This window comes from Apis mellifera, linkage group LG8, assembly GCF_003254395.2.
Source record: "Apis mellifera strain DH4 linkage group LG8, Amel_HAv3.1, whole genome shotgun sequence".
Classification (NCBI taxonomy): Eukaryota; Metazoa; Arthropoda; class Insecta; order Hymenoptera; family Apidae; genus Apis; species Apis mellifera.
Window position 1 is genome coordinate 761,981 of NC_037645.1, and position 24,037 is coordinate 786,017.

Below are 24,037 nucleotides of genomic sequence, written 5' to 3' on the forward strand. Positions count from 1 at the left end.
AAAATGAGATTTTTTTTTTATCAGGAAACTTGTACTGCTACATTTAACGAATGCATAGAAATCGAATCTCGAGAATCACACATGAGATAATGCAGAGAGAGTAACAGAGATAGCTAGGTATCGTAGCTAGCCGAAGATTTGGAATGCAAGAGAACTTTAATATCATCGATAATCGATGCATGACAAGGCTAAAAGGGGACGAAGCTAGATGTGCGCATGACTGACAGTTTTTTAATATGTTTTTTAGTTTCTTTTTTTTTTTTTTGTCTTTTCGCGATACATGCATAGAAGGAGGGGAATACGAGGGGATGAGTTCGGGTCTCCAATTTTATCTGAAATTGATAGAATGGAAAAAAAAAAGGGGGAAAGAAGAGAAAAGGATAATAACAACATGGGGGGAGAAGGGTAACTCGAGAAATTTTATATCACGTTCCTCCACTTCGTGTTTTCGTACGAGATAGATGGGAAATCGAAGTTATTCTATTCGAATATTTATATTAAGTTCAAAATTCATCGTAATGTATGCGAGTCGGTCAGAGAAGATGCGCAAACAAGAAATGTATGCACAACGTGGAAACCTTGCTTTCGTGTTTTTACATCTCTCCTTACGTAGAGCGTGTTTTCAACCAACTTCTTCGCCACATTTGCCCTTAAATAAAACATCCTTTGAACGGAGAAAAGACGGGGAATTTCTCCTTTGAAGATTTGTTTCGAACAGTACAATAGTTTATTGAATATTGAAATGTAGATCGACATGGTGAAATTTTAATCCAATTTGCGTGAACAGAAGAAATGTGACAATGCGAAGAGAATAAATCCAAATATCTCGACAATATGAAAAAAAAAAATATATCAATCGAAGATTTTTAGGAATCCAAACTACGTCGATTAATAAAAGAAACAAACACTCCACTTTCCATCCATCCATTCGTGATTGAGACCAACACCACGTCGCACCGATGACGATGCATTAATAAGTTTAAACCCAGGAAGAGCGAGCAACAGTATCGAATCTCTCGAGTGATTGGTAAGCATTGATCGATCATTGTCTGATCAAGTATCAAACAAACGACAATCGTTCGTAACGAAAAAAGGAGAAAAAAAAAAAAAGATATCGAACGATACTCGACACGGTTTTACAGTGGTCGATCGTTTCCACTGTACGCACTTGCCACACACACACATTGAACGCATTCAAATGAAGTTTGCTTTTCAAATGGATTCTCCCTCCCCACGCCCTTACGGTACACGCATAAAGTACATTTCCCACGAATGTACCTTGCAAGACTACCATTCCAGCTACGAGATGGAATTTCAACTATATATATACATATACAGGAATAAAAGCCTCGCTCCATTTATGACTTTCCTTCACCGATCGATTGACCGATTGTACAGGGCCCCAATATATCGCGAAAGTCACCCGTTGACGTACAGAATGAAACGTCATATACCGCGTGAATGATATTACGTGGCGTTGGAAATGAAAGCAGTCGGCGAGAACTTGTTATTCGACCGCTTTCTGCGTGAAAGTAACAAGACAAATTTCCTTACCGGATGGAAATAACACATTTTCTTTTGCCATTTTTAACCGAATAATTGTTACGTCCCATCGAAGTATAGTATTCGTTCGAATGGCAGGCAAAAATGAATATTCTCGAATATTCTTATAATCGAGAAGTTTTAATCGAATCGTTGGATAATAGTTTGTATTATTCGCACGATTAATTGTCAACAATTTTTGGATGTAAATACATAATTTAGATATCCACGATTATTAAAAATTAATTGAAAAGTCACTGAAGAGCGTCAAATAAATTCGTCAAAGTTTCTTGAATAAGAAACGATATGAACAAACGAAGCAAAATGAATTACACGATGTACAAATAATCGATAAAAATATCCCCATAAATTTATCGGATCTACTATTAGCACGACTTTTCGATCATAGTTGTAAGTTTGCACATACACGCTGCTATTCGGAGAAGCGCGCGTCGTTTTGGTTGGAAGTTGGAGCCGTTGGCATGTTTGGATCGTGGCAGACAGCCTGTGGCTATAATGCCAACATTCCGATGGGCAAAGTTTCTAGGGAGAGGAGGAGATCACGATCGAGCGTGTCGAGAGAGTTTGGGTTGGCGAACGAAAATCGGCCGGGTCAAAAACGAACGAGGGCCGATAAAACAAGAGAGCTCGCAGGAAATGAAGGATCCTCTGGGGATTCCTGCCCCGGTGAGGCAGGATCAGAGAGGGGCCAGGAACACGAACTAGTGACAACATCGTTATTTCTCCACCGAGATTTCCTCGGGGATCTCGTTAGGTCCCGTTCTCCGTGCAGTTCGATAGTCTTTTAAGTGGTTTCCACGAGGAAAATTATAGCCGGCGTCAACCACTTGTCAATCCCCGATTTCCGTATCTCCTCAACCCGTGATTTGTTTAATTCATAATGAATACATATATAATGAAAAATCGAAATGGATATATTGTTGTATGTCGATTTTCGTTAAGGAAAAGACAGTTGTGAAAAATGCGACACAGACGTGAATGATAAAATTTGATAGAGGGAAGTTTATCTTTTTTTCGTTTTTTCACATTTAGTGAATTTTAGAAAAAGTTAACGACGCGACACACGTCAATCGTGGTGAAATAGAAAATCACGTGACACGTTTCTATGGAATTTTATCAAATTAACGGAATCGCATTCCGTCACAATTCCAACGTTATTTTTCATTGCGAATTTATTTTAGCAAGATCACACAATAGAACTCCATTTAGACGAGTTTAATGGAAAATAAAAATCGTGCAATAACGTTATGCTACAATAATGGCGCAATAGGGGGAAAAAATGATTTTTTAGCGGACCAATTTCATACGGAAAGGACATTTATTCTGTGGCACATCGATTTTGATGAAATTTTGTATGGATTGGATAGAAAATTCGAGAATGTAGGAATATATATTTTTCTTTTCTTGCTTGTTAATTTTCCGTACAAAGGGTGAAATAATGTGTCGAAATTGAAATAACTCGAAAGTGAAATTTCAAATTAATATCCTAATCCTGATATAACATATAACAATAAATAATTGTATATATAATTACTAATATATGAAATATATCTGCACACATTTGTTCTAGTGCTAGTTCATTTGCATAACAGATTAATATAAATAGATTCGATCAAACATTTACTCATAAATGGAGTCCAAAATTTAAATAAAAAAAAGTATGCCTTTTTTTTCAAATATTCCAATCATTCAACATCCATTACTTCGAAAAATTAATTCGTAACCTTGTAAAAAGAATCGCGAAACTTAACACAACACGTATCGAAATATCGTATTTCTATCCATCTATGCACCATTCCAAATTTTCGCATTTTTCAATATCAAATTCCCTTTTATAACGATATCCAATTATATCGGTGTAAATAAAATTAAACACCGGGAAGAAACGTGGTGCTCGTTTACATCTCGTTGCTCGTAAAATACGCGAAACACACTTAACGCGATAACCGCGACACATTTGCATGAAAATCCTCCCTCACGAATCCGGCAAACATAATCATACGCGATAAATAAATACGACAAACGAACCCTTTCGAACCTTAGAAACTGCGATAATTACTGAAATTTATCAAAAAGAGAGATAGGAGGGACAAATTGGACAATCAACATAATACATAATTTCGTGTTACATTTTGTACGTCATTTCATACGATTGGAATTACGATTGTTCCAGGCAAGCTCGGTTAATTTCCCGCGATTGAAATTCCATCCACGCGCATCCTCTTCAAAATATTGAAAATATCACGAGATATCTCGTCGTAAAGATCTCGCCAGAACTATTTCATAATTCTCGGTTTGTTGAACGATTATATTTCAATCGCACGCACACATTGGATTCACGGACTAATGACAAGGTGGATCGGTGGTAACGGTAACGAAATAGCTATCTTCGCGTTTCGATTTACCATCTTGCCGGCAGAGTGACCACTAATTTGCTGCATAACAAGACCGTGACTGGCCTAATTAGCGGGCTGATTGATAGAATCCGAGGCTCGAGCAATTAAGCCGTCTACGGAATTTCATGATTTGACGTCGCCTCCCCCCTCCCTCGTTTATCGTGTCCCTAAATCGATTTCGTTGCAAACGGGAGCCAAGAGGGAGAAAGGAGGGAGGGAGAGAAATTGATAGCCTCCTCTCCTTTTCGAGCGCGCCTTTTCAATCACGCGATACACATTTTCCTTTTCGTGCAACAACGACTGGCTCGTCGTTGCACGACACGGAACAGATCCAGCTTTATCCAGTTTTATTCGAGGCGATTTGGAATGAGAAAGGTAAATACGAGAGGAAAGTTTGATTGAAGAGGATCGATCGAGGGGAAATTAACGAAAGAAGGTTTATTTGTTGCTTCGTTCGAAAAGAATGCTTTTAATGTCTAATCGATATCGTTCAAGTTTGCGTTTCCCCATCTTGATTTTTCTTGATTTTTTTGGTCATCCAGAAGTTTATATTTTAATTTTATCCTGGATTTGGATTAATCTCTCATAAATGAAAAAGGGAAAAAAGAAATTTTTGGTAATTTAGGAATAATTTAGGAATTGGATTTTTAGGTTTTATTGTTTGAACACACCATATATTTACAGTTGGATTAGATGTTGATATACGAGTATATTTTACTTCAGCAACAATAATTATTCCTACAGGAATTAAAGTTTTTAGATGATTAACAACTTATCACGGTGCAAAATTAAAATTAAATATTTCAGTTTTATGATTTTTAGGTTTTATTATATTATTTACTATTGGTGGATTAACAGGAATTATATTATCTAATTCTTCAATTGACATTATTCTTCATGATACATATTATGTTGTTCATTATGTTCTTTCTATAGGGGCAGTATTTGCTATTATCTCGAGATTTATTCACTGATATCCTTTAATTACTGGGATGTGTTGACGAATGTAAACTTCGTAGATAGACACTTTACGTTTCGATCTTTCAAAAATTCTTCACGTGGTTAAATTTGATTCGAGCTATTTCGCGTTTCCATTAATGTTTTCTTAAAAAGAGATTGTTGTGGTTTGACAATTGGGGAGAAAAATTAACGTTTATTCACGGAATGTTTACAAATTATTCACAATTACAAACGCGTTAATTAAAAACGTGGTAGAACGTTCCATCGAATGTGGAAATTGGAGAACGAAATGAGGTGGATGGAAACGAAGTGGTGACACGCGACATCGAGATTCGGTTAGAACGTTCATTGCTGCTATCGACAAATTATGACGGACCAGTGTCGAAAACTATTGTTAAACTCCCCCTCCCCCTCCCCCCAAATTGCGCGAATAGAACACAAAGGGTATCGATGATGGACGCATCAATCACCGGTGAGATTTTACCACTTAAACCAGCGTCGAATAACCAGGCAGCTGGTATCAGAATTAATTTTCGTAACCACCGATCCTGATAGAATTCAACGAGCTGCAATACGTGTCCGGATCCGGGAAATAAAGGAATCCTAGTAAATGTTACTCGGTCAATTAATCGAAGAAGTTGATGAAATATTAAATGGGACAGGATAAATAAATTTTATACGAGTAACGAAAAAGAATTTTTTCTATAGCTTCGAAAGAATGAAATTTCATTCGATATCGTGTAAAATGTATACGAAAAGAAATAAATAAATAAATAAAATGAAGTTAATTTAAGGAAAAATAGGAATATTTCTAATAGAGAATAGAACTTTTCTTTTCCACTTCCTCAAAGAGACTCGCATTTACAAACCCTCGTGTGTAACATTATGAAACCAGTATCTATCGAAAGTTTGTCAAGCGATTGAACGAAAGTGGTGTAAAGGATGGCACAGTCCCGAGAAACTTTCCGTCGCCGTTCCTCCTCCAGAGGAGAGGAAAGATTTAATTCTTCGAGGGGGTGACTTTCATCGGAAGTCGACTTTTTAAAAGGTTCTCCAAGAATAAAAAAACTACCCAATGTTCTCCAACTTTGCTCGCTTTAAAACTAGCGTTCAACATTATTTTCTCGAAAATAACTCGCGGATTAAAATTCTTGGGAGGGGTGGACTCGATTTTCAAGCGGGATATTAACGCGGCGGCGATGAAAGGACCGTGGCGAAACGATAAATTTTCCCGTCCGAAACGAATCGAATATTCGTCGCACGTGTTAGAGGGGGGAGGATGAACGCACGATGAAAGGGAGAGGTGGAGGGGGAAAAAATGAAAAGGCGCGAAACCTTTTAAAATTCGAAACGACACGAATTAGCGAGACCCTCGCGCTCGGGTATTATTATCGGGTAATTAGCAACTCTCGTCGATTTATCGAATCGGGTTAAACGGCGACGTGTGCTGGGAATTAATGACGTCGATTTTCGAATCGAGCACCCGATCGGTAAGCACTTTGTTATCTAACCGGCCACGTCACGTGTATTCATGATTCATCCCACCGTCCTTTATTTATCTTTCCCACGGATTTCATTCATCCCCGGTGTGAATATCGCGAAAATATTCAAAGGATAACGACGCGGCACATGTCGGATGCGTAATGAGCCCCACTTTTCAAACGTTCTGCCCGTCATTTTACACACGTTGTAATCGGGTCTTTGTGCATTTGCCCGAAATTCGAATATATAATCTATTTCTCTCGTAATAGAAGGGTATATTCAAATCGCGGCATGAATTACGATGATCGATCGATCACTTAATTTCGAGAGAAATTTTTTTATATTCTACACATTTGTAAAAACAAACAGAATCGAACAATTTGGAAGAATCTTCTTTAAGAACTTTATCACTTGACGTTGTAATTGAGAAACTATAGGAATAATCAACAACGTTATAGAGGAACGAACAAGCATGTTATCACAACGAGTATTAAAAATTCCACGAATATAAATCCCTTTCTTCTCCGTTTAAATTACCTTCGATTCTCGAACTCGTTATTCAAACGCAAAACAATTTCTCATCCCCCGTAATTAGAGACTCGCATTCGACTAAACTAAACTGGCGATCAAAGGGGGAGCCTCGTGAACGGAGCCATTTAATTTATATTATTTCGATATAAATCCCAGCAACACTGAAACACCGGTTAATAATAATTCGCGAAAGCGGATGAGTGACAGAGTAAGAGGGGAGGAGGGATGATCCTCGAGGAGTGAACGAATTGAAATGGAAGGAATTCCATTCTCAAAGTCGAGCGTCATTAGAGAAGAGTGGAATTTCGCGATTAACGTGAATAGGCAACGCTACACCCATACATCCCCGATTTTCCACGAATTCTGAGATTTCGATTCCTACGCGGCGGAATAAAATACGGAAGGGAGAGAAGGATTGATCGAAAAGACTCGAGGCAAGGGTTGGAAGCATCCAAAGAAGGGAAAGAAACGGAAGAAAAGGAAGAGGAGAGAAATGGTGAAAAGGCCGAGTTGAGAAACGTAGATCTGTGAACGCTACTGTGTGTCACTTTGCAAGCCAGATCCACTTTTCGGCCTCGGATATATATATATATATAGACTTTGAGAGGGTGGATACGGTCTGCATTAAGTTTTGAATAATTGGGAGACGCTGCCGGGTCGAGGACTCTAATGCACCGCTAACGAAATTGAGTTTATACACGGTGCCGCCGCCGGCGAAATTGCATTTAAAGTTCCACGCGTTTGTTTGAAGTCTACTCGAGTTTTCTGATATTTCTCCGAATAATCCCGTTAATTGCTTTATGTATACGAAATGAAATCGAGCGTAGGAGAATCGGAGAATCATCCCCGCACTGGATCGAAATCCCTCCAAACCGAGATTCTCTTCTGCTGCCTCGCTTCTCGTAACAAAGCAATAGTAATATTAATAAAACGAGTAAGCAACATTGGATAGGATGGGAAGTAAATGAATGGACGAAATGTCAATTTGAACGAATGGCAAATTAAAATTGGTCGAGATGGAAGAGGCGCGGATTGGTCTTTTCTCGAAATTTTCCCATTCGTCGGCCGCATAAATTTCGAGGGGGATCGATGCACGGAGAACATATATCGAGGCGGCAGTGTCACGGCTCCAGTCGAATCCCTTCGTCTGCGATCCCGAAAATGGATAAACCGAGGAGAGGGATTCGATCGAGACCGAGTGATTTACCACCAAGGACTTGCACGCGAAACCTTTTCAGAGAAAGGTGAGGGGGGGGAAGGAGCGGGGAGGGAAAGAGACGTCTGCGTTCTCCATCTTACGTATCCAGCATTTTACATCAGATCGGTGGAGAAAAGCGGGGGAGGGGATGAAAGCCGACACACGAGGAAAGGGAAACCCTCCGAGGGGTTGAATTTTATTTTCCTCCCGGGATAATCTTTTAGCTGCAAGAAAATGGCGCATCCTCCCGGGGTTTCGAGTTACCGAGTCTGCGGAATAAAAGATTCAGCGCCGAAAATTACCCACTTTTTTTCGCTCTATTTCTCTATCTCAAAGAGATATTTAATGTAACGAGCTCCCCCTCTCGATAATGTTTCGCTACCCGCCAATTTCTCTAGTTAGCAGTCGCTCTTCTCGAATCTCGTTTTTTCATTCTCTCTCTCTCCGGGAAAATTCTCTCGAAAACGTTTCATCGATCGAGATAAACACTCTATCGATTTATCATTCAATAATAGCTTAATTTAAACTATAAAAAAAAAAGAAAAGTATTTATATTGTTTCACATATTCTCTCATGAAAGAGAAGAAGAATCAATACAATAAACAATACTCCAATTTTCAATATCGATCGAGAGATATATCCCTTTTCCTTTTAATTACCAGGATCTTTGGTCGAAAGGGAGAGCAGCTGCTCCGAGCGATTTACACGATCGAGTCATAAATCGGTCGGGGAGGGGAGGATCTTGACGCTACGATCTGTCTCGACGTACACAGAATCACGGCTCGTATTCCAAAGTGTATCCCTCCCCGTATACAGCGAGAGAAATGATCGGGGAGGGGAAGCGGAGCGTCGTTTGCATGTCGCGAGCGGGAACAGGCCGCCACCCGTTATCGACTTTCCATCAACACGTTGGTCACTCGAACCCGTCGAAATACGATTGGCTTTTCGAACGGTGGCCGCGCTCCCTCGACGACAGATCGTTGTAATTAAATTCCATCATGGAGAGGGAGTGAGAGAAAGAGAGGGAATAATAGAAAGAGAGAGAGAGGAGGGGGGGGGGGGTCAATTTTGCATTTAAAACACCGGCAACGTACCACCGTTTACATGTAACCGGCCGAATCCACCCCCGACAACCGACCCTTAAACGGACAAATTGCCCGCCGATACGCGCGATGAACTGTCAAACCGGACGCGCAAGTTTCCATTGGGGCGACAATTATTACACCTTCTCGCCTTTTCACCACTTTTCTTATTAAACCGCTCCTTCAAACAATCGTAAACGGGATATTTTTAATATTGGATTTTATGATAGAACGGGATTGGAATCAATTGGAGGCTTGTCGTGAATTTTTCTCGTTGATCGAAGGAGGAAGGAAAAAGAATTTGGAGAGGAATTTATAAGAGATAATAGTGAGTAGATGTGACGACACCGAGGAAATTATTATACTTTTCCAGCTACTCGATGAAATATCAAATATCAATGCGTTCTCTATTGCACAGATTTCAGAATTTCGCGTTTAGCCATTGTTACCTCCGGTTATTCACCAATTAGTAGTTTCCATATTGAACGATTATTATGTATTGCCGAGCAATTTCAACCAATCAAATCTATACCCTGGAATAAGTTGATCAAATGAGATATATTCGCGAGCAATTAAATTCGAATACAATTTCGAAAATTTCTTGGAACAATGCTTGGAAGATAGTCGAATTTAGAGATAATTGGTAAGAAGAAATCGTGATTAAGTAGATTTTGTATAAAAGTAAATGAAAACCTCGTTATTCGACCTAATATATGAACTTTCTTTCTCTCTCTCTCTCTTCTCTCTTCTTTTTATGAATTCTACATTTCGAATATTCTAATTATATTCCAAAACTATTCCAGTGGAAGAGGAAGGGATTCATTAATCCGATCCAATTTACATAATCCGAATACATTACATACAATTGATTCGAAAACTCCAGAGAAACCAGTCATCTCCCGAGTATTTCATACTTACTTTCTTAACAACCAATGAAATGGAGCCAAACGTGCAAATAATGTACAATTTTTCATAAAACATTACAGATAACACAATCGAAAATAGAACCAATCAATACAAATCCCATCGCCGATCTACTAAAAAAAAAATAATAAAATCGTAGAAACAAGGAACAAACAAAAATCGAAAAAATCTGATTTTACACCTTGATTTTTCATCAAATAAAAAAAAAAAAGACTCGATATATCTGATTTTTGTTGATCAAACAAAGATCCGTCCGGCTCGAAAGGGATGCTCGTCATAGGACGGAGATTTTTTTTTTTTTTCTATTTCGTCGAAAGAAGAAAACGAGAGGAGGGAGAGGATGGAACCGTCTGCGAATTAGCTAGCAGTCCGAGCACTTTGTGCGCGCAGTTACTTCCCCATTCCCTTTGCTCCCTTCCGCCTTTTGCACGCTCGCTACCCCTCAATGCGACTGCACCCGTCCACCCCGAGTACACACCGCGCCACGTCCCTCCATTATTCATGACATTATTTTCCACTTCGATAACTAACGCGATCGACTTTTCCGGGGGAATCCTGCGGCTCGCAAATCCGCGGTCCGGCACCCGTGAAAAATTTATATCGATTCGATCCCCCGCGCCTCGCCTCATTTTCGCGCTTCGAAATGTGAGAAAGGAGGGATTTTCGCGAGAATTTCCGTATTCGATAGGATATCGCGATAATTGAGCTCTGCTCGAGGAAAGATTGAATTGATCGTTTCGAGATTTTAATTATTTAATATCGTAATGAAAATTTGTTACAACGATTACAGGTCTATTAGGAAAGAAAATTTTGTAGTTGAAAGTAATGTAAATGAAAAATAAAATATAAAAAAGATAGAATTAATTTTTGCATCTTTTGTATCAAAGTTGATTAAAATTTATTTAATAATTTTAAATATCTCGAAAATAAGGGAGGTAAATTTATATAATTATTTTTGTAGCAATAAAATTATAAATATAGATTTAGAAATTAAATGTTAAACGAATTTATTAATATCTAGTTTTTTTAGAAATAAATATTTAATAAATTAAATTTTATATTAATTCATTAATTTTTATATTAAAAACTTATGGGATAATCTATAAATTTAAAATAAAAATTTAATTTTAATTTTAATGTTATCGAGATAATATTTTTCTTTAATTTAAATAATTTAATAATTTAGTTTTATTATATATAATGATTTAAATTTAATATTTTATTTTCCTATTAAAAAAAATTAAAATACGTGTCTGGAAAAGAATCGAAACATTTTTGGAAAGATTTCGCGTGTAAATAGCATCGAGTATTCGAAAGCACGTTTAAAAAAAAAATTTGCAGTTATTTTTTCATCGAATTTCATATATATATATTTCGTTCAGAACTTTCTATCAGAGAGTAACAAATATCGAGGCAAAATGAACGGCGGAGAAAACGTACAATTTAGGTAGTTTGGGGCGAAAACTTGAATGGGGAATCCTTTGGAAATTCATGGATTAGTGCGCGATGTAACTAACAGACGCTAATATCGTGTCACGAGCGTATGTCTTTTCGGGAAGCCAATACGGGTATCAAATTAAATTCCTGAGAATATAGCCCGTCATTATTAAAATATTTATAATTGGATCGATATTTAATAACATTGTCTCTTTTGACGCGACCGCGTCGTGAAATTCAATTAAATTATTCCCCAGCTTTGAAACTTTCTAAGTGGAAATAATTAATGTTTCGAATAATGTATAATATTGCGTGTAATAGTTCTTTTCTTTTTTTTTTTTTTTTTTTTAAATAATAAGATTAGGGAAATGAATTAATTGTACTTGAAACGTTCAGTTTGTGATTAAGCTTACCGAGAAGAATGGGGGTTGAAAATATTATATTATTGAGATAGAAGCGAAAGAAAAAGGATGAAATGTTGTTTTGAAACAGAGAAATTATCACTTGTTAAAACGAAAGTGTATAGGATATAGTGGGTAAGAATAATATTTCAATTGGATGAGAGAGAGGAAAAATTTGGAATTCATTAATTGCTTCAGAAAAATGGATTTAATTTTTAAACCAATTGGGCATAAAAGAAGGAGTTTTATATCTTTTTACTTATATTTTATTACGTAAAACCATTATTTTGCTATCCACTGTATTCTTTTCTCGTCTCTTGGCTTGGTATGTCCATCTGTAATTCTCACAGCAGCACGACAAACGAAGAATTTTTCGTTTACATACATTCCAAATAAAATCACTAAATTCGTTATAACCAAAGATTGCTGAATAATAAAATATTGGATTAAAGCATTGAATTTATATATTATTAAAATTGTATGAAAATATTAAATGGATCGAATTTTCTTCTTTCTAAAATGATGTAAATAAATATTTATTGCAAGTTACTTTGATCGAATTATTTACTATTTGCAAAAATACGACTGCTTCCAAACTGCTGTTTTAACAATAGCGTATTTGAAACTTACAAATAATTCTTATATTTTCAAAAATAAAAATTCTCCGAAAGAAAAACAATAACTCGTTTCGATCAATCCACAATATTATTACGATGAAATAATTTTCAGAACTTTATCATTTTAGCACGAAAACAAATATTTAATCCGATAGAGTCTTGGTAATAATCGTGCAATTTCTCTTGTTGCATAATAAATATCAAAATTACAATAAAACAGCTTGTTAAACGTATTATGCAACGAAATCGTATTATTGCAAACGATATTGTCATTAACCTTGTTAGATCATTAATTAACTTGGAATCAATATTCGCCCGAATCTGTTACGAAACGAAAATTAATCAACAATAGAAAATTGACGATAAAAGTCGATTTTACATCGACTTACTCGAATTAATTAATTCATCCCTAAAGGATCTTCAAGGATGTTCGTGCATTAAAAATTCAATCATCTGCTTGAATAAATACGCAACACTCGCGAGATATGTTATCGGCCAACAATTTCATCTATGCAAACATAAATAAACAGGAAATATTACGAATAATTGCAAATGCAATAAAAATCAATATTTTTACAATCATCTTTTCTTTAAAAATTATTCATTAATCTCGAATAACAATTACAGCGTCGTCAAAATAATCATCCCTAAACGTCAACATCGCCAATCATTTAATCTCTTAATATATTAAACTACAATTAACTACAACCAACGCTTCTCATTTATAATTCCTTTATCTAGTTTCGTTGAACAAGAATCTTCTTCTACGTAAATTTTTCCATAAGAGAAAAGAAGGGAGAGACGAAGGATGGGAAATGGAGAGATACTGTATGCAAAAAGAAAACGAGAGAATCACGCGTGGCCACATCGATGCATCGCAGATCCGATACACCATGATGATGCAACGAATCAAGCGAATATAAATTCACGCTTGCCGTCCGAAACGGGCAAACGTGATATAAACGCCGACTTCCTCCTCGGTACGCGGTTCTTGCACGCGTAAATCTCACGATTTACGAGCAATGCTAGATACGTTTGGGGGGGGAGGGAGGAGAAAAAGATGGTCAAAGTGAGTGTGGAAGCATTCTGGCGCGCGTTCACGCCGAGATATCGACGCTGATCATATTTTTGCTTCTCTCTGTGAATTCCAGAGTCGAAAAATTACATTTCCTTTTCCTCTCTCTGCGTACAGATAGAAAGAGTATAGAAAAATTCTAAAAAAAAGAGAGAGGGAAAAAGAGTAAAACGAGCGGAAAAAATAGTGTGTGGAATGGTATATATGGTAAATATACGACAGGGCTCTCGTTATTCCCCCATCATCTCTTTGGACCCCTCTTTGCAACGATATCGATTCACATGACACTCTTAACTCTTTGAAATTAAAAAAAATCAATCTTCAACTTTGATACGTTTTCAAAATTCTTCAAATAATATTTCCGTGTCCAAGATTCTCTGCCTCAAAGAGTTAATTACATAAAGTACACATATGTATATATTTCAAATTATAACATGGTACTCTTGTATTTAATAAGTAATTCAACTAATATGTAATATCTGAAATTACAAATTGTGCAAGGGCATATAATTACATGCCTCATTATCCCCACCCTATTCCAATCAGTCTCAATTAATCCGAATAATATTCCAGTCTATTATAAATTTAAATTTTCATTAATTATTACTCAATCTCAAGTTTTTCCAATGGCAGATTAAATTAAACTAACACCGTTCCGTTTCTATCCCCCAGACGACGAGAGCTCGTCGGTGCACGGGATGGTGACGGAGGAAGGCCTCTTCGATGGAACGATCTCGACGGCATCGGGCGAGATCTACATCGAGCCAACGAGCAGATACGCTCCCCCCGTGTGCCATCGGCAAGACGGCAAGGATAACGACACGACAGACGCCATGCATCACCACACGATCGCGTACCGTTCCGTGGACGTTCACGTTCCCCGCCGCAATGGATATCCGTGCGCGAGCGGGCTGTTGCGGGAGAACACGTTAAATGAATTAAGGTAAACACGTCTTCGAGTTGCCGTGAACTAGAATACGTTTCACGCGATGTTACAACGCGCGTGTAAAGTGTAATTTTCTCCCCCGCGGGGAAACGAGTAAAACGGGCGCCGTTTAATTAACGGGCAAAGTATGTTAGGCCGGGTTAATAAAACCGGTCGCCTTCGTTTCTTTACCGGGGACATTACACGCTTGAGACGAAGTTTAACATTGCATTAACGTTCTCTCAAATATGTAAACTTATTAAAACGTGCTATTCAACGATATTAAATACAAATGGATCGTGGTATTAGCGGTACGTTTAAAGCCAGAAATTTTAGAAAATTTGGAGTGTCTTTATTATAGTTTTGTCTTTTTTTAGTGACAATTTTTACGGTGAACAAAGATGGATGGAAAGAAGATTTATAGCATTTAAATTTCTATATTTTAAAGTCTCATTTGCAATCGAATATACGACAAATATGTTTCTGATCATGGACGTGGATGAAATTAAATTATTAAATAATCTAGGGAATTTCGTTATTTGATTATATTCCTTGGAATAAAAGGAAGGAGATAAGAAATAAATCGAACTCGATCTTTCCAAATTTAACCTCGTATCACGTTTGAGACAGCTTAGCATGCAATTTGGATGTATAATATCTTCCCGTATGATCTAACACATTCAATATTCCAGATACAAATTTAATATTGATCGATAGCCCAGTATCCACCGACCGATTTAATAGAATTTCAGCTGCCACTTTGAACACGGGAAACTATACGAAAGGTCACATATCCGACTTTTACATTGGCAATGGTTAATGCTCATAATGTGCTTGAATAAAGTGCAAAATAGTCTCACCATCACTTTGAGTCATCTCATTGAAAAATTATCAAATATAGAATAAATATGCAATTTATTATGCGAGAAAAATAGAAAAAGTAAATGATTGATAGATTTAAATATATTATCCGTTTAAACGATCGACGTTTTATTGTAAAAGTTTAAAAAATTTAAATCCAAATTTCAATATTCCAGTATCTGATATCATACTCATGCAAAGATAATGCAGGAAGGAACGGAAGGATTTTGAGCCGATTCTCGATAAATTATAACGCGCACGTGAATAATGTAAGATTATTTTAATTATTTTAATCGTTTATACAATACAACTTCCTTAATTTTTGAAACGATTTGATACAATTTCCACGGCGAATTTCAAAGGAATCTCCTTAGTTTAGTTTCGTTCTCCAGCTTATCGAGAAAGGAATAAGTTGTGCACGATCGAGTATCGAGTCTCGTTTGTTATTCCAATCGAGAATAGAAATCTTTGTATGCGTGTATAACGTTAGAACAGCGAGCTTTAAAATACTTTAAACGCTCGTTTGGTCCGCGTTCAGTTTTCGGAATCGCGTCACGTGCTACGCGAGGAATTAAACGTGTACAGCGAAAAAAAGAAAAAAAAGGAAAAAAGAAAGCTATAAAACGACAGTACATAAAATAGTCGTATAAAAACGAAACATATAAAACGTATCGCATTGATAACGCGAAGAAACGATATTGAATTGATTACCTTAAGAAGTAATGATGCAATGACTCAAATCCATGCTTTTGAATTTAACTTTAAAAATTCGTCAAAACCTATACGAATATCATCAACGAATCCTTTTTTATGATTGGAAAAGAAATAAAAAAAAAAGTTGGAGAAAGAAAGAAACGTTTAAAGGGAATCCGAGGAATTCCATCACGATTCTCCAAGACCCAACCCCCCTTGTCTTGGAGCTGGCGCGAGATTCGGGAAGGAGTCCCGTTGGAGACGATCCTCCAAGTAAATTGGCTTCAACCCTGTTACGTATTACTCGACATATGTCACCCTTATCTCCTCGCCGCATCCCCGACGATTTCTCTCGTTTATCCCGGGATAGTTGATCAGTTTACCGTGAGGGATCTCTCAGCTCTGTGCAGTTTTCCGAACGCTTACCGGCGAAAAATCGTTTGCAGGGCGAACGGGACGTGGAGTGGATATCTCGGGGGCACGGCGCGGCCGCTTTATCAATACGAGGGGAAGTCCCGTGCCAAGCCCGGCCTGTACCCGAAAGACGTTAGGAAGAAGGACCCGATGGCGAGCTCGCATAATTTAGAGGTGCTCGACAGGTAATCCTTTTTCTACTCGATCTTCTTCCCACCAGAGATCCATCTAGGAGAAATATCCTCCTATTCTTCCCTTTTAATTTTTACGAAGTCTTATTGTCATTATATAACACATTAATCTGGTATTTTCTGGTATTGTTAAGTTGTCGTTGGATGTTCAAATGGAATAAATAACGTGAGTGCATAGAAATTCTAAAACTAGGTAGAGTAATAATTTTTGCAATAAAGAAATTCGATTAAACAGAAATACTTTGTAAATACATTTTCTTTCTCTCTTTGATAACGTTTCAATATTTAATAATCACGGAAGAAAAGGAAAGAAAAGAAAAAATTGAACGATAAAATCGATCGCGATAATAATCGATCCTGAGAACAATCCCATTTATTCTCTTCTGTATTTATCATATTTTCCACGACGAAAATCATAATTTCATATCCCCGAAATTCGACCGGCAATTTCGAAACACTTTCGCGGTGACGTCGTTTCACCTGTCCGACCACGAGCTGCCTCGTTTCGCTCACGTCAACGCGAAAAGTTACGAAAAAAAAAAAAAAAGAGGAGACGCGCAGGGAGGGGGTGAAATGTCTTCGTGCAACTAATTGAAATACCCCTCTCTCCCTCCCTCTCCTCCACCCTTTTCCCATTTTACACGAAAAGCTGCTGGAACCTCGAAAAAAATAAAAAGTTATACAGGCCGTGTAAAAGTTTCACACGGTCGTTCGTTCTCGATCACTTCCACCATCCCTCTATCCATCCATCTATCTATTTCTTTCTTTTCGACGCTTTCCATTCGTCCCCTAAGCGAAGTCGCGCGTCGATGAAATATTCTAGCAGGTAGTGGAGGAGAAGGAAAAAAAGGAGGAGGAGGAGAGACCAAGTCAAGAGACTTTCTCGGCCGGCCGGAAGGGAAGAAGAGAAGCGCAACTTATCGCCTTATCGATCCTTGGTGTTTACCAAGAATGCTTGCGCTTCCATTTAAAGAACGTAGCTCCCTCCCTCCTGGTAGGAGGGAGGAGGAATCGTGGTGGAACCAGGATGAAAATGTGAAAAAAATCGAGAGCAAACACGAGAGCATTATCGACCGGTCCAATTTAATTCCGTTGTCGCGACCGAGTTGTCCTTATCCTCCGAATCGTTTCCGGGATCGGCTCTTTTTCATAGCGTTTGCTGCGCGGCGTTTGATTTGTTGTTCGAGTGCGGATCACGTATCGGGCAAATCGACTGTCGCCGCGTCAAAATCTCTCGTGATCTTTTTCGACGAGGCGTTCGAGCATCCACCAACCCTGGCAGAATCTCATCTTTGAAACAGATTTGGACAAAGATATATTTAATTTTTTTTTCATAGATATTCTTTTGTAAAAAATAAAAAAAAATACAAACTATCACTTTCTACGTATTTAAATCATTTTTTTCTTTTTTTTTTTTTTTACGAATGGTAACTGGTTTTGAATCGACGATGCTGTTATTGACGATGCTTTTTTTTCAAATGTTTTAAAATTGTATTTAAAACACTGTGCGCAAAAATTGCGAAATAATAACAGAGTAACCGTATTTTTTTTTTATTTTTGATAAAAAAAAAAAAAGGGCGATTGGATACCGCAGTAAAATTGAAAGGGATCCTATAATTTTTTATCCGAAATAGAAATACAATTCTGGGATAGCTCCAGCCAGTTCCATCGACCGAAATATAATTAAAAAAAAAGAATCTGTCAAAAAAATCAAACTTATTGAAACTCGTATTGTCAATTACGCAGAACACTCGAGAGGTAAATACACGTAATATTGAAATTCTTTTTCTTTTCTCTTTCTTTTCTGCAATCAGATTGTACAGGGAGCGATACTCGAGAGTGCTCCGCAAACGAACCTCGGTGGATCCAAAGAAGACCACTTGTATGTTATATCTACAAGCTGATCACACGTTCTTCAATCATTACAAGTCGGAAGAGGCCAGCATCGAGGTGATGACTCGCCACGTGCAACGTGTCAACTCTATATATAGGTATACAGGTGTGTGTTGGAACAACAATACGTAATATTTTTAGCTAAATGTTTCCCGTTTGCATGAATTCGTCGTATCTGGGAATCGGTATATTCCATGGAAATGGAATTATATCTCGCGGCTGATAAGTCGCGGCCAATTGGAAAGGCGATTCAATCGTTCGCCGACACGCGATGCCGTACGATGTGACATTTTTGTCGATATCGATCAGAAAAACTTGAAATTTATTTCTCTTTTTTTATTTTATTGCAAATCGTGAAATTTAATTGCATGGAATTTTTCGTTAAAAATCATCGAGCACTACTTTTTTTTCCTTTGCTTTGATTATCGTATATTGATTATAAAAATACCATGTAATTTCCAATTTTTAAATGTTTCAACTGCTTTCTTAGATATTATTATATGAACCTCCGTTGAATTTCAAGATATCGAGTAAAGTGATTCCAATTGACAGTGAAATTTAGTGTAAAAAAAAAGAGAAAGAGAGATATCGAATACGACTTTTGCCAAAAACGATCATTATAGTTTCCAATTAAACAGCTGCATAATTGTGATGACACGTTACTTGAGATCCGTGCAATTTTCCAATGATATTAATATCCAATTATAAGCGTCATTCACGTTGTAATCCAGATTATTACCTTGATACACGTTACATTACGATCAAAATTATTTATATAAAAAAAAAAAAAGAAAATACCAATAACATGATAAATAATCAAACATTTGCGACAATTGTCGATTTGTGGCCGCCTATCCTAATCGAAATTATCCTCGTTGAAGAATGAAGAAGAAATCTAAAAATCTAAAAATCTAAAAATCTCAATAGTTTTTTCACCGTGATGGACGAACGGTGTATCGATAGCAAACAGCAATGAAAATTCTTTCCCGGCCCAGAGAAATCGGCAACGTTTCCCTCCCCCCCTCAACTAACAAGTGCGCGTCTTCTGTCTCATTCCGTTGTAATAACTTCGCAAACCAATTAAAACTTTCCCGGACCTTCCAGTTAAACTAACTTTCTGCCAGCGGCGATCGGAGGAAATGAATGTTCCTTAGCCTTACTGCGGTTCCTTTCTGCGCTACGACCGATTAATGTCAGTTTCTGTGTCTGACGTTGACCGATTGATTCACTGCAACTTTATCGCGCCTCTGCACACACACACACACATCTAATGCGTAAACTTTAAACGATGGTTATCAACGATGGGAATAACGGGGAAAGGATATCCAGAACGAAATCGCGCGACTGAAAAAAAAAATTGCCTCCATTGTGCTCTTCCGATCGAGAGATAAAACGCTCCTCCCCCCTTTCCTAGATCTATACCCTTCTTCCCGATCTAAAAAGGGAAAAAGAAGCGCTTCCAAGAACAAGAGGAAGGAAAAGAGAAGAATATCGTCCCTCTCTTGGTTCGTTTATCTCGAACAATTGCGCGCGATTCGATTTCCCTTTGATTATAATCCCTCTCCCTTCTCCCGGGTGTCCCTTTGGAGCCGTTTGTCCGAAGCCATCCCCCGAAATTATACCGTTTAATAGAATTACGTCATCAGCTACAAATCCAACCGAGAAACAATCAGTTCGAACGACGAGCCAACGTTGAACAGGGCGCTCGAATGGGCGCAAATCAGAGGGAAGCGATTTCCTGAAAATCTCGTTTGAAGCTCGCGAATATTAAGCAAGAGGAGGGGGTGCGATGCAGAAAGGTTTTAAACGTTGCGTCCTAACCTGCAACTAAACGTAACAACGAGCAAATATTTGTGTCTCGTGACTGAGAGCCCTGTTTAACGTAGCGTGACCGCGCCTACACGCGGCAACCGGCCCACCGCATTACTTAGAATTCCCTATCTCTTCCGTCCCGCGATCCGCGGATAAACCCGGTTCACGTGTTTCTCTTCTTCCTCTTTGTACACACCTCTTATTCCCCCCCTCGTCCCATGGAATGGAATGTATACACAGAGGGAGGAGAAAGGGATGCGTCGATCTTCCGGAACGATGGTCGCCCCGATTATCGGCCATCTCTACACGCGAGCATTTCGGATGACCGATCGACCACCCCTCTCTGGAAACGCCAGCCCGAAACGTGGCGTCCCTTTGTCTCCGGATTAGACGGCATTAACTCTCTCTCTCTCTCTCTCTCTCTCTTCCCATCGCGATACCTACAACTCGGCCGCCCAGCTAAACGCTCTTGTCCGACGAGAGAATTGCGGAATTGCGCCGATTAAGGATTGGCGGCGCCCTTTATCTACCCCCTCGCATCGTCTGTCCCCCCCCTATTCAGTTTAACGCTGATTTTACACCACTTTAGGCGCGACTTGACGACAGAGATACGGGGATGAAGAAAAGTTTTTAAATTCTTCTTCTTAATGGAATTAAGTTTGATCCAACATCTTTAATCCTTTGCGCTCCAATTGTGACTTTTTTTAAAATATTCGGGAATAGAGAGAATCTAAGTTAAGCTGTCTACGTGTAATCTTATAAAGCGTGGAACTACATTTTCTTGATCTAATAGAAATATTATCTTCAAGTTTTTTAGTTTTGTAAATGAGTTTGAGCGATGAAAATAGAGATGTAGCGTAAGAATAATATAGAATTAATGAAAATCGATATTGTAAGATTCGCTCTCAATGGAATAAAAAATGAAAGACATTTTATCGTAACATTTGTCCTGACAAATCCAGAATCTTCGTAGAAAGCAACGATATAGATTTTAATATTCGACAAATTTTCTTTTCTTAAATGTACACAAAATATTAGAATATTAGAATATAAAAGTTGCAAAAAGGCTTATCACTCCTAATACTTCCAAGAACTATTTCTAGTAAAAGTATTACAATAAACATCTGAATTAAAATTCCATGAATAGCAATATCGGGTATATAAATTCGAGAAACAACAAGAAATAATAATTTAACTTATACTTGCACTGGATCAAAAATTCGATAGACGAGTTATTTCCATTCATCGATATCCATTGATCGATTTGTCGCGCGACCAACGAACTCATCGTCGAGTAAAAATAAACGTTGAACCCCCCCTCTTATCGCGATTAGAGGAAAAGTGAAGCGATAAGCGATATCGTGACGATATAGCGATATCTAAGCAAAGGTGGAGGTGTTCCAATGTCAGTCATTACACGTGGAGAACGTTTGAGAGGACGTTGGCCAGGGAGAAGGCGCGTTTTACGATCCTTATCCACGGACTCGCGTAAAAAAAACTTTATTTCCGAGCGGGATATCCGAGACAGCTGTCACGCGACGCGTTACCCCTTTATTTGTTTGCCGAGTAATTTTTTACGACATCGGAACGCCGACTTTGTAACACGAGTCTCACGTGACGATGCCCTTTTACCTATTCAATAATAAGCACAGACGTTTTCCTGTTCCTCCTCCTTCCTTTCTTTTTTTTTTTTTTTTCCTTTTTAATCTCACGCGTGCGGAATATTCATCTCCGAAGCAGAGATTAACTTTACCGATTCGTTGAAAAAATTCGCTGTAATTTGGTTCGATGTAAGAAACGCGCGATAAACGCGAAAAGATAAGGTAAAAATTCCCTTTGCGAGCTTTCTAAGTCTTCATGGGAAATAAATACGGGTAGAGAATAATTAAGATGTAATAATATTTTACGATAAATTGAATGTGTATCGCTGAATCTTGTCAGAAGCGAGATAATAAATGACAAATATTTGGAATAAAGATCAAGATCGAAGAATAGAAATCGGAAGATGAAGCACAACTCGATTAAATTATGTATTACAATCCGTTTCTTAATATCTTGAATGAAAGAACACGCGTCTTCTTCGATCCTTTACTGTCGCAATTTTCTTTTTTGCAAGTTTTGTATTATAATTTGATTCAAAAACAAGTAAATAACGTAAAAAGAACATGTATTTGCATTAATTTATTTTCAAGAAGCTTTTAATTGAACCAGAGTTATCACGTTATGAATATAGAAAGAAAGCAAATTGATGAAACGTCAAACTTGGATAGAATTGGATTTCACGTTGATTATCAACGGCACGTGGACGAAATATTTATTGAGAATATTTATGTAACCTCCTCGTGTGCAGGGAAAAATCTCTAAATGTCACCGCTTTTATCACGTAATGCCAAGGTCGGATTTTATTCTGCCCTTTCGTAATACCATCGATTAAAGATTAAATTCATCTGAGCGAGGAATTAATTTTTCAACGGATAAAATTACTCCTGCCGTCCCTTGTTACCTTTGCGCAACTTTTAACAACGTTCCAATTAATTCGTAAATAACGTGCAGTCAAAAGAGAGCCTGCCTGTCTGTCGCTGGATAGAGTAAGATCGTTTTACAGTTGAAAAATCATAGGATTCAACGGTGGAAAGGAATCGTGATCGCGTGTCACGTGATCGTTTTTCCAGTTTCGATTGGTATTCTCCCGCGGAGGTGGTGTTTGATTAAATGCCCTCCACCACGCGACGACCGAGCCGGAATACACTGATCACCGAGGGAAAATTACTTGTCTGGAGCCCCTGTGATTTTCGTTATCAGCTATCGGTTACCCTCGATGAGTACTCCCTCTCGAATTTCTACGAATTTCCTAGCAATATTATCATCTAGTGTGTGTGTGTGTGTGTGTGTGTGTGTGTTTAATTTCCAGAAATTCCAATTCCATTCGAATTCTCAATTTTCGATTAAATCTTTTTTTAAATGGATTTTTAACGCATTTCTTCTTTTTTTTTTTTTCTTGTCCTCGTAGATTTCAATCAGGATGGTCAACCGGACAATATTAGCTTCATGATAAAAAGGGTGAAAGTCCATGGTGAAGATGCCTTAAACGATCCAAGCTACAGGTTCACCGGTACTTATGGGGTAGAAGAATTCCTCGAGTTATTTTCCGGTAAGCCAACAATTTTTATCCAAACAAACTTTAATATTTGTTTCGTATGTGTTGTAGCATTAGACGTTCAAAAATGAAGAGAACGATTCTTCGTATCAAAGTTTATTTAAAAATAAATTATTGCAATTGATCATAAAATGTTGTCTCTTCACGTAAAAATGAATGATGAAGAATTAAAAATTTTAAAATCCACTCAGGGTACAGAAAGAAGCATACCATTGAATCTCCTTTTTGTTTTATCTCAAGCGTTTCAAAATTTCGATGAAGGGATTATGAATGGGATCTATTTTTTCTTGAAAATGCGCGCAACATCCTTCCAGGAATCGCGTCTATCGTCCGAGCGAGCGATAAGGATGGAGATAGGAAATGACCAAAAATTACCCTTTTCTTTAAGCGAAGATATCTCGAGAACCGGAGGACGTATCGGGATA

General features: G+C 37.8%; 1 protein-coding gene across 2 annotated transcripts in view; it reads left to right on the forward strand.

The window, feature by feature from the left end:
• LOC409692 (disintegrin and metalloproteinase domain-containing protein 10) overlaps positions 1-24,037 on the forward strand; it is a 162,466-nt gene that overhangs the window by 109,599 nt on the left and 28,830 nt on the right. For both annotated transcript variants that reach the window (XM_026442228.1, XM_026442229.1), the window contains 4 exons: positions 14,339-14,609; positions 16,592-16,744; positions 18,565-18,749; positions 23,466-23,606. In XM_026442228.1, the coding sequence (XP_026298013.1) occupies positions 14,339-14,609; positions 16,592-16,744; positions 18,565-18,749; positions 23,466-23,606 (750 nt within the window). The remainder of the gene's footprint in view (positions 1-14,338; positions 14,610-16,591; positions 16,745-18,564; positions 18,750-23,465; positions 23,607-24,037) is intronic.